The sequence below is a fragment of the Mandrillus leucophaeus genome, unplaced genomic scaffold (assembly GCF_000951045.1).
Source record: "Mandrillus leucophaeus isolate KB7577 unplaced genomic scaffold, Mleu.le_1.0 Scaffold433, whole genome shotgun sequence".
Lineage (NCBI taxonomy): Eukaryota > Metazoa > Chordata > Mammalia > Primates > Cercopithecidae > Mandrillus > Mandrillus leucophaeus.
The window spans coordinates 1,945,017-1,960,419 of NW_012104621.1; the positions used below are offsets into that span (position 1 = coordinate 1,945,017).

General features: G+C 43.8%; 1 protein-coding gene across 1 annotated transcript in view; it reads right to left on the minus strand.

The window, feature by feature from the left end:
• Positions 1-15,403, minus strand: part of GABBR2 (gamma-aminobutyric acid (GABA) B receptor, 2) — a 432,864-nt gene that overhangs the window by 159,905 nt on the left and 257,556 nt on the right. Inside the window, exon 7 of the mRNA XM_011993760.1 lies at positions 7,431-7,667. Coding sequence (XP_011849150.1) covers positions 7,431-7,667 — 237 coding nt within the window. The remainder of the gene's footprint in view (positions 1-7,430; positions 7,668-15,403) is intronic.

The window sequence follows — 15,403 nt, forward strand, 5'->3', positions numbered from 1 at the left end:
CCAATCCTGTAGGGAAGGCAGCAGGTGTGAGCCATTAGCAGAGGCACCTGTAGCAGCTGGGGGATGGGCAAACCTGAGCAGCCCTCTGAAACTGAGCTCAGGAGATCTGCGTGGGACACCATCAGCATCTGCTGCCATTAGCTTTTGTGTATAATGCTGAGTGGTAATGCTTAGGGCTGCTGGGGCACTGAACTAGTCAAAAGGGAGGAAGAGGAGGGAGAGCTGAGAGCAGACGCCTTCCACATTAAGGTAACTTTCCAATCCCTAGAGTGAATGGCCTCAGGAGAGAACTCAAGTGTTCTTGCTTAGAGGCAAAGTTTACTTGGTTCTGTTTGGATATTAAACCACTACAGCCTTCATACAAGTTAAAAGATTTGTTTATTGTTTAGAGGATGAAAGGAGATTATATATATGAAATAGAATGGTACCTCACAGGTATGCAATGATTGTTTGCTGGGTCTTGATTAGACCCACACAAACTCTTCTTTGTAAAGTAGCCAGCTTAATAGCAGTAGTAATAACAATAGCAATAATGACAATGTAGTTCTTAGGCACTAAACCTTCCTGTTATTTCCCACAATAACACTTTGAAAGAAGACATATTTACCTCCACTCTACAAATGAAGAAACTGAGGCACAGAGACGTAAATAACTTCTCCAAGGTCACACAGCTCTAAGAGATACATACGCTGTGACCTCTTTTTGCTTGAGTTTCCAAATGTGCAATTCTTGTTAGAGTTGATAACTGCCATGTCCTGGGCAATGGTACATTTCAACTGAGTTTGAGGGTGGGCTGGTTAGCCAGAGAACAGAGGGAGAGAGATTAGAGTCTCAAATCAGCTCCTACGTTATGTTTGTGTGTGATGCAATTTCACTGGAACGACCTGGGTCTGGGATGTGCTGGGGACACATGAGGTATAGAGAAAGTTCTGGATGGGTTTGCTGTTGCTCCTGGGCAGCAAGCAAGAAAGGAACATGAAAAAGGAACCTCAGAATAGGAAACCGTGGGGTGGCACTGGACGCTAGCACAGGGTCACTGGAACGAGCCCTGTGTTCTAGTGCTCCCAGTTGTTATACCACATTTGGACTATTTCAGAGCTTCTAACAAGTTCTCTAGTGACAGCCTTGAGCACAAAATCAAGAAACAGGCACAATCAGGATAATCTGGGGGATAGAGTCACAACTGGAAGAATGACCAGCCCCAAATGGTATCAAATCTTGACTGGGTAGAGTTTTCTCTATTTCTGGATGGAGTTCCCAGTGCCCTGTTTCTTGTCTTTTTCTTTCCCAGATTCAACCTAAAAAAGACTTCTATGAGCTAAATGATGATATCAAATATAAGACACAAATGTCTGGCTGGTGGGAGGCCTGAAGTTTAATTTCTACATTGGAAAGTAAAACCAGGACCCTAAAAGATCAAACATGCAGGAGAGATGAGACAACTCTAACAAGAGGATATGTAACTCATTTGTGTGTGTGTGTGTGTGTGTGTGTGTAAAATTATCTGTTTTGACTTAAAAAACCAAGTGCACAAACTCTAATATCAGAGTAGGGCGAGGCAACAGTGAGTATGAAATAAACATGGGTTTGAGCCAACATTGCAAATTCCCCTGGAACGAGGAACCTGTTGGTTTTCTCTAGCTACCTAGTTTGACCTTACTTGGAGTACTTGGAATTCCAACCAAACTGAGTTTAACTCTATGATGTCCTCTTTTTAGGTAAAAAAATTGGTAGGGTGGGTGGTGGGGTGGTGACTTGTCTGGGGGGTGGGGGAAGCATTTTTTAAGTCTTAGTAGAAATAATTTTTAAACATCTTGCAGAAACTTTAAGGGGTATACTGGCTAAGGCTGGATCCCTCTTCACCAGCAATAAAAGCAAATAGATCAATAAACTCTGCAAATCGCCATCTGCTGTTCTTCTTCACCTTGGTGAGAGCGATTAGAAGATAACAGCCATCGGAGGTGAAATGCCTGAACCTAAGGGTGCCAGCCTCTCCTGACATATGTTACACTAGGATGTCCAGACCCGCTGCTGGTCGAGAGATGCTGGGCAGAGGATGAAGGATGGCTCTATTATTTGGAGGAACTTATGGGTCACCCTCTTTCCAGCTGTGATCGTTCCCACATAAAGTACACCCACCTAGAATGAGGGACAGTCACAGGAAACTTTAGCAAGAATGGAGCCCTCTTCTCATAATCCAAGACATTCCCCGGGAGCCTCTTTCAATTTCCCTATGGTCAAATGCTCTTCACGCCTAAAAGCCCCCATCCAAACCCAGTGTATATGCCCTAAGGAGCTCCTGGAAAAGCATGGATTCCATTTTCATAGGATAAAATGAGAGTCTATTAATTTATTTTATTTCATTTTTGAGATGGAGTCTCACTCTATCGCTCAGGTTGAAGTACAGAGGCATAACCAGCCTCAACCTCCTGGGCTCAGGTGATCCTCCCACCTCAGCCTCCCAGGTAGCTGAGACTACAGGTACCTGCCACCATGCCTGGCTAACCTTTGTATTTTTTGTAGAGACAAGGTCTCATCATGTTGCCCAGGTTGGTCACAATATCTTGGGCTCAAGTGATCCACCAACCTCAGCCTCCCAAAGTGCTAGGATTACAGGCAGAAGTCACTGCACCCGGCTGATTCTGTTAATTTAGCCACAACAATCTCAATGTGCTGTCCTTTTAAGAGACAAATCAGAAGATACATTTACCAAACAGGGTATACTGCCGGTAACAGCCATCATATCTTAGCCTGACATACCCAAAGGATTTGTCCACCTTGAGATCTGGGAGGTCACCCTTGTTTTAAGAGACTGGAAACTGGAAAGAGTTTTAAAAAATGATCACCTGAAGAATGTTAAGGCTTTGATTTTCACCTGAAGGCTTAGCCAGTGTTTTCAAGCATGTGCTGAAAGGTTATGGTCTCCTGAAGATGAATTTAGTGCATCTTGATTAGGAAAGCCAAATGAAAGCAGTCTGTTCAGCCACCGCACACTGACATGTTAAGTGTTGGGAAGAGGGGCCTGGTATTGCATCCTCACTCCCACCACATGCACAGGAGGGTTCTCCACAGATGGCTACCTTGCAATTGTTGATTAGCCACCCTAAGCGAAACCGTCTTTCCTCCAGAGGCCTTGGGCAGACCTTGGATACTGCCTAGCAATTGTTCCTCTACTTGTCCATTCCCATTGCTATTGAATGAGGGATTCTTGGGGGAAGGGACCACATGTTATTCCTCTCTATACTCCATACACGCAGTGCAGGGCTTGCTAGAGCAGTGAATGAATGTAGGAGCAAATCCATCGCCAACAGGTTTAAACCACAAAGGGGTGTGTGTGTGTGGCCCAAGCAATTCTCAGGTTATTTAAGAATCTCTTAGACTGCTATTTAATATGTGAATTCCTGAGCTTTACCATAAGACCACAGAATCAGAAGTTAAGGGGTGGGGCCAGGGAACCTGCATTTTAAATGAAGCTCCCTGGGAGATTCTCATGCCTTTAGAAGTTTAAGAATCATTGCCCTAATGATAAGCTCTGCTGAACTGGGTTCCAAGCCCTGTTACTTTCAGAAAAGGGGATTCTCAGACTGCTCTGGGCTTTTGAGATTTAAATAGCCAATTCTAGCCTGAGTTTCCTGGTTGCATAATTGACAGAAGAGGAGGATGGAGGAGGGAAAGCATCCTAAGACTTCTAAATCATGGAGGGGCAATCCTAGGGCTGAACATCAGAGAGATGGATGGCCCCCAAGTCATCGGTGGGCCATAGGGACCTTGAATCCCACTTCAGAGTGTTCCCTGAGGAGAGCCACTGGGAGCACAGCTTCTAAGAAGATAAAACGGAACTCGCCTTGATTTAAGGTGGATTCCCAACCTAGGACGCATGGAAGACATTTCGTCATCCACATGCCAAGGCGGGACCACAGGCCCAGCTCCCGGCAGAGAGTGTGCATACTGAATCAATTGAAATTGAGTCATGGATATAATTAATTTAATGTGTTTAAACGATTTCCCATGTAGTAAACGTGCTAAATGAGGGGGCACCCAGACTAAGATGTCTGCCTAAGAGTGGAAAAATGGATACTGTGTGTGCTGTATAATGAAAACCCTTCAGCAAATGGAAAATGCTTCCATTTATTTCCACCTCCCATGTTCTTTTCCTTTCTAACTCTTTATTTATAGCTGAACTTGGCCTTCTGTGGTTTCCTTGAACCACAGAGACACTTTTTATTTTGTCAGAAGACGTCCTTTTTTCTGTGACCAGAAGACAATTTTAATGAAACCTATCTACAACCCAGTGACAATCACCTGTTAATATGTGACAAAGGGGATAGGAGGAAGGTAACATGGAGTGCAGGACTGTTTCACTGTTGCGGTCTGTCTCCACTAAAGGGGCACTTAGGCAAAGAAAAGGGAGATCGTGTTGAGTGGGTGGAGGCAGGGCCTGGGCAGCTACCATTCCCGCTGTGCTAAACAATCTTGCTGCATGGCTCTGAAGGAGTCATTTTCCCTCTCTGGACCTCAGACACTCATCTACACCAAAAAGCATTGAATTTGAGGATATTTAAGACAACTTTCAGTTCTGATGTTCACTGAGTTCTGAGTCACAAGCTGGAGCAGACATAAACAGGTGCCAAGGAATTTCCCATTAAAAAGAAACTCATCCTTAAGCCGTGGAGAACATTTCAGGCAGTCTAGCTAATTGCTCATCAAGTAAGGATTATGTATTATTTGGCTTAGATGAAAGGGAGCATTTAGAAATGGTTATAAGTGATCTCCAATTAAGATCTATCAGGCACCTGGGCAAAATGCAGAGTTCTAGGATTATGAAGGATGGCAAAATGCTTTCTAGATTCTGTAGCTCTCTATTCGTCCATTTCAACTTTGGATACTTTGAATTCATTTTGAAACAGCCCTGCCAAAATGCTACTCGTGGGACCCTGGGCGAATCCCACCCCTCTCTGAGTCTCAGTCCATGAACTTGTAGGATGAAGAGAAAGCACTTTGGAGGTATTTTGATGGGTGTTCTGTCCAGCATTTCTGAGGGAGGGGTCTCAGGGGCTGCAGGGGTGGGGAGGGGGCTGCAGGAAGAGGGGGCTGAACAGGCAGAGTTCAGGGCTCCTTCTCTGTTCAACTGAGAAGCTCTTCTTTAATCAGTTTTATATACCAGGCTCCACGTGAGATTTTATAACACAGAGTTCTGAGAATAAAAATAATTCTTGAAGCTACTGGTCTGAGGAAAGCTGTTAAAGTTTCCAGCCTGAATCTAGGCTGTGCTACAAAAATGGACTTCACCAATACATTGTGGGAGTGAATTTCTCAGAGCCTTTAGTCCAGAATGGCTCTGCTCAGGGATTTTGGAAATCGACTTCGTTTGAGCAAACCTCAGTGCCACCTCAGTGCCTCCCCACTGCCGCCCAGCAGTGGTCTGAAACCCTGCTGTGCATTAGAACTACCTGCAGAGTTTGTTAAAACACAGATGGCTGGGCCCCACCCCTAGAGGTTCTGATTTAATGGGCCTGTGTGGGGCCTGGGAACGTGCATTTCTAACAAGCTCCCAGATGATGCAGACCACACTTTGGGAAGGGTTGGCCTGGAAGATAAAGGCCAGTCTCCTCAGCATGTCCCTCCAAAACTGGACCCCAACTTCCTTTCCCAGCCTCCTCATCCAGCTTCCCAGTTTTCCAGCCCAACTAACGGTCCTTCCCTCCCTCTTGCATTTCTCCCTTGCTCACCATGCTCCCTCTGGCCAGCCCCTTTCTGCACGTCTAACTCCTGCCCACAGTTCAAGGCATGGGTCAAATGCTACTCTTCCAAAAAACCTACCCCGACTTTTTCACTAAAAGTCACAGAAATCCCTCTGGGCTCGGGCTCGGGCTCAAATAGTTTCTCTCACAGTGCCAAGCACTTTTAACCTCTCATTGTTTTTGTCTAGGCCTTGCCCCTGCATGTGAGCTCTAGGACAGGGAGCCCATCTTACCTTGCAATCCACACCATTATCCACACCTTCAGCACCTGCACAGGTTCCAGCCCACCAGACCAACAATACAAGCCTCAGCACAGGTATGCATGAATATGCATATTCAAGAAATGCCTCAGCCAGCTCAGCTTACCTACCCTTAATTCCCCAAGACAGACTGACTCGACTCTGAATCTTTAAATTAGAACACAGGACAGCACTTTAGCCCACTCAATCTATTCTTCAGATGAATTTTCCATATTTTCTGGAGCAGAGGCAGTGATGAATACATCATGAGACATAAATAACTACCACTTTGGTCCATTACCTTCTGCAGCAATTAAGAGCTAGACCCAAGTTCAAATCCCACGTGACCCTGATTAGCTATAGTACTTAAATACTCTGAGTTCCAGGTTCCTCACTGTTCATGGGGATAATAAGAGCACCTACTTCCCATGGATGACATAAGGATACAGTGTAATCCGTTATTAACAGTAACAATAGCATTTATTGAGTGCCTGCTATGTGCCTAGCACTAGGCATATAATATTGAGTCTAACTATGTTATGTACTCAGCATAATGTCTAGCACATAATATGCAATCAAGAAGTATTAGCCATATTATCATTGCTTATTTTCTCAACTTCCATGCAAGATTTATATTATTATCCCCATTTTCCAGATGAGAAATTTGAGGCTCAGAGCAAGTAGCTTGCTCAATAAATATTAACAAGTTGTATTGTATAATGTGTAATATTTATAACTAGCTTACAAGGTAAGTATGATTTCCATTGTGTGACTGAAAACTGTAGTTCAAAGAAGGTAACTTGTAAATGAAGGCCCAGGATTCGAACCTGATTTTGGGTCCACAGCTTCTCCTGGCCCACTCACCCCACCATCTGGTAAACTGTGCCTGCATTGTGTGCGCAGTCAACTCTCTATGCCCCTTTTTTTTTTCTTTTGAGATGGAGTTTTGCTCTTGTTGTGCGGGCTGCAGTGCAATGACACAATCTCAGCTCACTGCAACCTCCGCTTCCTGGGTTCAAGCGATTCTCCTGCCTCAGCCTCCCAAGTAGCTGGGATTACAGGCATGCGTCACCACGCCCAGCTAATTTTGTATTTTTAGTAGAGACAAGGTTTCACCATGTTGGTCAGGCTGCTCTTGAACTCCCAACCTCAGATGTTCCACCTGCCTCGGCCTCCCAAAGTGTTGGGATCACAGGTGTGAGCCACCATGCCTGGCCTCTATGCCCTTTCTTATCCAAGAGTCATAGAAAAGCATTTTCCCAATGTGTCCAAGAGCACACACTGCCCCTGCCCCTTGTCTGAACAGTCTTGCAATCCTAGGGCCTGCAATTAGTTATTTCGATGATCAGAGATAACAGATCGCATAACAGAAAGCCTGTAACAGCCCCTCTTTTACTTTGCATGTTTACAAGGAACACTAAGGAAAACAGCCCAGAGGCGTGGGACTGACCGTGACCCCGAAGAAGTTGGTCTCGTTCATGGCATTGAGGATGATCCTGCCCAGCGTGTGGTCCGTGTAGTTGAAGTCCTGGATCCGCTGGTGCCGGCTGCTGGCATGCAGCGTCTCCATGGCCCTCTGCAGCGTCTTGGCGATGACCCAGATGCCATCGTAGGCATACCCGTGGAACTTGCTGGGCCCCACGCCTGACCGCTTGTTGTTGTACTCTCTCTCATACTGCTGTGGAGTCTGGAAAAACAGGCGGATTGGGGGAATCCCAAGTTATACTCAGCAGGGACATCAGGTGCCTGATGCCGAGAAGAGCTACTATTCTTCAGTGCCCACAGGGTGCCAGGTACAGGGCTAGACTCTATGTGCATTATCTCATTTAACCCTCACAACAACCTCATAAGGTGGGTACTGTTATTGTCCCCATCTTACAGACCCCCCCATTTTCAGGGGGTCAACTTGCTTAGTGCCACAAAGCTAGTAAGTGACAAGACTGAGATTTAAACCCTGTCTGTTGGCAAGACTAGAAAGAGGGGATAATACACCCTAACCAGGCCTTTCCCTCTATACTTGCAGGGCCTGGGGTGAGGTAGAGGCCCATATCCTGTATGTCTGGATATTAAAGTTATAGACACGTGAACAAACTGTTCAAAAAATATTCTCTATTTCCTCATCATAATAAATACACCTTCCTGAGGATCTGGAAGGCCAAGCTGGAATTCAGAATTCTGGGACTTCTCTGAGTTTCAGGCCAGACACAGTAGCACAGAGAGGGAGCTGACCATGTACTGATCGGCCTACCCCTCCCCTTCCCTTCCCACCCCTCCCCTTCCCTTCCCACCCCTCTCCATCCTGCAGCCCAGCCAGGCTCAGTCCACACCTCCTTCCCCTTCCAGCATCAGTAGCTCCCTGTAGCCCCAAAGGCACAGTCTACCCTCAAGAACTGGGGCAAGAGGCTCCCTAGGCACTGGAAGCAGCTCCAGCTTATGGGCTGAGAATTCAGGGCACAGTCTGGAAGCTGGAAGGGGTGCAGGTCTGAGTGGGCTGTGTCCGTGCCTTGCAGATTCCGAGCCCCAAGGGGCCTGAATGAGGCCCTCTTAGAGCATGGGACCCAGGGCAGGGCCCAGTTGCTCAGCTGTCAGGCAGCATCTGTCCCTCCTGCTATTTTGTCTGCTTTCCATAATATAACAGTCTGAATAGGCCAGCATTGAAAAAAAGATTTTTTTTCTCCCATTGAGCTGAATTTCATAAAAGAATTTCATTGGTGATATTAACATTTTGATTGTGGCCGCAAAGGAACAAAACCGCCTTTTTACTCCAGACCTTGGAACTTGCACTTCCAGATGAATGCCCCCCCGGGGGACCCATTACCCTTAGGTCCTTCATAGGCATTTTTTCAAATCACTTCTCGACTCCTCTGCCAGAAATGTCATCGGGGCCCACTGCTTGGTCTTTGGAAAAACCCTCCTTGGGGAAAAATCACACACAGGACACTTGACTCACTGTCAGTTTATACTGAGAAGGGCCCCTTAGGGACAGTCACAGGCACTCAGTCAGTCTACAGCCTGAGGCACAGACAGGTGCAGAGACATGTCCAAGGTTACACAGCTTGTGTGTGTGTATGTGGGGGGTAGGCGGAAGTGGGTGCTGCGCCAGACTACCTTCCCATTTCATCTTGGCTACTTCCTTCCTCTTTGATTTCTAAAGTAGTAACTGCTTTTTGAAAACCACCACAAGTTGTTTGGGCCATGTCTAGTGTTTTTAAGGAAGGTGGTGGAGCTGGGTCATCAAAGGCTGTGTCTTCCGTGGCTAGAGCCCACGGGGGCCAAGAAGCCAAGTCTCTTATGGGGTCACCCACACAGATGCCTGGGGGTGAGTGCCAAGTGCCTCCAGCTGTGGACCCTGCAGGCGACAAATTCTGCGTGACCAAATGTGAATGAGTCCTGGCCAGGAGTCTGCCTTCTCCTTTGATTCAGGGTCCTCCTGGAAGGCCCAGGTTTGATCTGTTTACAGCTTTCCTTGGAAATGCATTCTCTCTAGCTACCACCACTCTGCTCATCACTCAAGATACACAATGGACAGAAACTCCCTCCAAATCCCAGGTTCCTCAAGGAGACCAGCATTTCTAGCCCAGCTCAGCTCCCTGAGTTCGTCCTGTCACTCACATTCCTCCACCCGCCCACACTCCCCTCCCGCTGGTTCTTGAAGCTCATAGTCATCCCTGCCACTTTCACTCCGCCTGGAGAAGGAGGAAACGGTCCACTATGAGGCTCTCTCTCTTTAAACCTTTTGGGTCCCTTGAGCACATCAAGTTGGCTTGCACCTCAGGGCTTTGCCAAGCCGTTTCTCTGCCAGAAAGCTCCTTGCCCAGCTCTTGGCATGATAATTCTCGGCATTCAAATGTCAGCACCTGTCACTTCTCAGGGATGGCTTTCTTGACCCACCCGTTCTAAAAGCCCGTAGCCTGAGGCCAGGGTTTTTTATCTTCTTTATTGCACTTGTCACTCCCTGCAATTTCCCTCCTTATGTGTTTACTTGCTTATGGTCTGTGGTTTTACTCCTCCCTCCCCACCCACTTAGAATTAAGCTCCATGAGGTCGGGGATGTGATCTGTCTTGATCACTGAGGTACCACCAGGATCTCAAACAATACCTGTGTAAGCCCTTTCTAGGCCTCAGTTTCTCTGTCTGTAAAATACAGGAGCACACCTATTCACACACTGTAGGGCAAAACTGTTCTTCCCAAATACAAAAAGTTGTAATCCTACTGTGTATGAAAGTATTCATTTTCCTGCGTCCTTGACAATAGGTATTTTAATTTTTAACACAACTGTCAGTTTGTTAAGAAAAACATACATATTTGTTAAGAAAAAAGTATTCTTTTAATCTTAATTTGCATTTCTTTGATTAATGATTAGAATGAGCTTATTGTAAATATTAACCAGCAATCTTAACTTTTTAGGTGAATTTCCTAATTATTTTAGGTGAATTTCCTATACCATATTGCTATGGTGATGGTCACATCATTTAATGCTTTGTTTTAATGTCTCCTTGTTATTTTTCCATCTTTTACTATTTGGCTATATTTTCTTTTATTTTTTAAAATGTGATTTGTGTCTATTTCTGGTTGTTAACTACTGACCATTTTAAAAAGATTTAAACATTACTTGGATGTGTGTTTCTCTAATTAATTGCTTTAAGCATCACAGAAATGAGGCCCCTTTGACTTCTTTTTTGGATTTTGCTCCATGAGCTTTCTCCGATGCACGCAATGGCATTTGAGGGTTGGTGGTGTCCATTTTTGAATTCCATTGTTCAACCTAATGATTACATTCAGATGACATTTCTACACTACTTCCCTGACCAGAACACAACACTGGAGCAGGCTTCAAGATTTCTATGATCCTTTAAAAGTGGGAGGTCCAGATTTGAGGTGAACATTCCCAGTGTGGTCCCACCAGGTAGTAACTGAGTGTAATCTTAAACTTCCTTGATATAGTTTTGTTTTGTTTTGTGGGACACTAAGGGGATCAAGATCATATTGTCTATTGGATTTGGTCTTGAGGTCAACAAAAGTCCCTAAATAAACTTTACATATGCCACTTGTAAATTCATCTGTCTCAAAAAACTGTCCTCCCCAGGTACAAGGATCAGGAGGAGGGCCAAGAACACTGGAAACACTGCTCTTTACCAGATTTCCGTGGGTAGAGTCCTTGGAATGGGACACAGGTGTAGCTAAGCCCTGAAAGGTGACCTCAATTCTTGCTGTCTTTGCAAGCACAAGGTTGAAGAAATCCCTGCTGCCACATGATATCCCAGGCCATTCATCATCGTTCCCAGGCGATGCCAGCACCAACTCCCTTGGGCAAGACAATGACAGCAGGAAGAAACACACTCACAATTGTTGGAGAAAAAGTAATAGTTGTTCTTAAAGCAGGCCTGCAATTATTCAGGGCAGAAGATTTTGTTCCATTGTAAAGCTCACACCGAATGCTGATTAATTACCATCCTCTGAGGTCAAGTTTATCGTGAGATGCTAAAAGTTTCTGAGAAAATAACTTATGCAGATAGTCCCAATTACTGACAGGTTGGCCTCCAGCATATTTTTTAAAGGCATTTGTTGGAACTTGGAACATATTTTCCCACAGACACTATGTTATAAATAGTGGTTAGGTTCCAAGGCTAGCCCACACAAGCTTGCTAACCTACGATGTGACTAAACTTTATGAGTCTGTCATCCCAACAGAAACAAACCGAGTCCTACTTTCTGGGAGAGGGGAGCCTCATGGACAGAAGAGAGAGCAGGAGAGGGATACATCCTCTTCCACATCTGCAACTGCTCCCCACAAAACTGAAACTGGCAGACTTTCTCGCTGGCATCCCTGTGGGAGGTTCAAATCATAGAATCTCATTTGGAAGTACATGAGAAAATATTTCGTTTGCTGGTTCCTGTGCTGTAGTTTGTAGATCACTTGGGAAGCTTGCTAAAAATGCAGATGCCAGGGCCGGGCATGGTGGCCCGCGCCTACAATCCCAACACTTGGGGAGGCCGAGGCAGGATCATCTGAGGTCAGGAGTGCAAGACCAGCCTGGTCAACCTGGCGAAACCCCATCTCTACTAAAAATACAAAAAGTTAGCTGGGCATGGTGGCAGGCATCTGTAATCCCAGCTACTTGGGAGGCTGAGACACAAGAATCGCTTAAGCCCAGGAAGCAGAGGTTGCAGTGAGCTGAGATTGCACCATTGCACTCCAGTCTGGGTGACAGAGTGAGACTTCATCTCAAAAACAAAAAACAAACAAACAAAAAAAGAACAGATGCCAGGGCTACATTTTGGTTCAGTATATCAGTGAGTGAGTTAACTCAGGCATCTGTATTTTTAAAAACCTTCTCATATTTCAAGCATACAAAAATTGGTAACCACTGATGAATTTCCTTCTGCAATCTGATTATTGGATAATTATTGGATTTTTTCAGTAGCAACTTCCAGGTGTTGGCTGAGTTTCTTCTTATACTCCTCCAGTATTGGGAATCTCACTATGTCTCTTAGGCAGAACTTTCCACTTAGGGAATGGCTGCTGTTGAGGAGACTTTCAGATGCAGAGTTTGTGCCTCTCTCCCTGAGACTTTTATTCAGCATGCTACATGTTCCTGCGGAGCCACAATACACACGTCTGCTCCTTGTATACCCAATAGCCCCTCAAAGAGCCAAAGACAGGGAGATGCCACCCCTTTTCTAATGCATTCTCCTTCTTTTAAGCAAAATAATCTCAGTTCAGACTTCCACTCTATTAAATCACTTATATCAGACCAAAGCTCCCATTAAGGATGTTTAGAAAAGCAGAATAAAATATTAAAATAGCTATTCAAAGACATCAGGAAACAACCAGGATAGCTAGGACTGAAAATCCATCATTCTGGAGAGAAATGCTTTGAGATGGGTCCCAAATTCTTTGCTGTTTTCTTTTGAGGCATTTTCTGATTTGTAAGTAAGAAGGCTAGTCACAGAAACAGAAAGCATTGGATCAGAGCTTTCAGCACTCCCTCAGGGATAGGAAGCCAAAAACTGTAGTTCTGGGCTACCAAGGTAGCAAGACTTGCATGGCCAAGGTGCCAGAGTAAAGGGAACAATAAAAAAGTGAGCCTGGTATTAAGACTGGCATTTTTACTTAAAATATTTGATAATTAAGCTGCATAAAGCAAGAGGCTGAGAAGCCAAGCAAAAGAGCCAAGGAAACAAACAGAACTATTTGGAGTTTAATAGTATTGGGAAAATAAAAATTGGAGTCCAGGGTCAGTAAATATCCCAGGATTTCAGTTGAGAACATTCAAGGGTCAAACACTAGGAATCAGGGCAAACCAAAATAGACTGGGCCTTACAAAAACTAAAACTAAACCTGGAATCATCTCAGTTCTTCACTGGATTAAGGCAATTTGCCACTCCTCTAACTACTTGCTTGAAGAGTAATACGCTTTCCCTGGAGAAAGAAAACACTATCTGTAGCCTCTACAATTTTCATACACAATGCATTTAATCAAAATTTACTAGGTATACCAGGAAATAGGGCCAGACAATTGTTTTAAAAGAAAAGCAAGGAAGAAAAAGAAGAGAAAAATATATGTAATGGAAACAAATTCATAGGTGATCCAAATCTTGACATAATTAGACATGAACTTTAAAATAGCAAGGTTGGCCAGGTGCGGTGGCTCACGCCTGTAATCCCAGCACTTAGGAAGACTTGAGGTGGGCAGATCACCTGAGGTCAGGAGTTCAAGACCAGCCTGGCCAACATGGGAAAACTCCGTTTCTACTAAAAAATTAGCCAGGCATGGTGGCAGGTGCCTGTAATTCCAGCTACCTGGAAGGCTGAGACAAGAGAATTGCTTGAACCTGGAAGGTGGAGGCTGTAGCGAGTCAAGATCACGCCACTGTACTCCTGCCTGGGTGACAGAGAAAGACTCTATCTCTAAAATAAAATAGCAAGGTTTGTATGTTCAAGAAAATTGATTAAAAGATGCAGAATCTCATCAGAGAACTGAATACTATAAAAGAAAACACAAAAAATTCTAAAAATAAAAAATACAACAATTGAAATAAAGAATTCAATAGATAGGTGAAGCAACATATTAGACAGCAGAAAGTAGATTAGTGAACTGAATACAGGTTTGTATTCAGACTGAAACATAGGGAGAAAAAAAGTTTGGAAAATAAGAAATGAACATAAGAGATATATGGAATATGTTGAAAAAGTATAATATATGTATAATTTTGTCCTGGAAGATAAGAAAAGAGAGACTAGACAGAAGCAATGTTTCAAAGGATACTATTCTATTTCTTTAACACACATCAATCCACAGATTCATGAAATCCTATGGAGCGCTATGAACTCCAGGCATGATGAACACAAAGGAAAGTTCACTTCAGCACAGTGTAGTAAAACTGCCAAAGACAAAATCAAAAACAAAATCTTAAAAGTAACTAGAGAAAAAATGATCCATTACTTCAAAAGAGCAATAATAAGTCAGACAGCTGACTTAATAGAAACAATGGAAGCCAGAAGACAATGGAATGACATATTTAGTGCCAAAAGAAAATAATAGGCCATCTAAAATCCTCTATCTAGTTAATACATCTCTCAATATTAAAGGTAAAATAAATTTCAGACAGTCAGACACTTAGAAGATTTGTTTCCAGAAGAGCCACAGTAAAAGAAAGACAAAGGAGAAGTTCTTCTGGCAGAAAAATAATAGTAATAATAAACAGAAAAACAGAAAGGTGGGAAGGAAAAAAGTAACAGAAAGTGTAAATGTGTTAGTAGATCTAAATGAAAAATGACATCAGTGCCAAGAATATCCAAGAAAATCTTAAAGAAGAACAAAGATTAAGGATTTATACTACAAGGTATCAAATCATACTTCAGTAAATAAAAGAGAGTGATATTGATTAAAAGATAGGTAAGTAGACCAAAAGAAGATAAATGCAAGTTCAGAAGCTTGTGGATAGATCCACACTATATGCAGTTATTTAATTTATGACAAAGGTGACACTGTAGCATGAGTGGTGGGATGGGGGATTACGGCCTTTTCAATAAATAGTCCTAAATCAATTGATTATTCATAAAAATTAAATATCTTATTTCAGACCATACATAAAATTAATTTCAAGTAGATTCTATGTCTAAATGTGAAAGATATAACAAAACTTCTAGATGACAAGATAGGAAAATATCTTCATGAGCATGAGTGGGTATATTAGGCCACTCTTGCATTGCTACAAAGAAATACCTGATCCTAGGTAATTTATAAAGAAAGGAGGCTTAATTGGCTCATGATTCTGCAGGTGCAGAATCAAGAATCATGGTGCTGGCATCTGCTTCTAGTGAGGGCCTCAGAAAACTTTCAATCACGGCAGAAGCCAAAGGAGGAGTAGGTGTGGCACATGGCAAGAATGGAGCAAGAGACAAGGAGGAAGTTGTG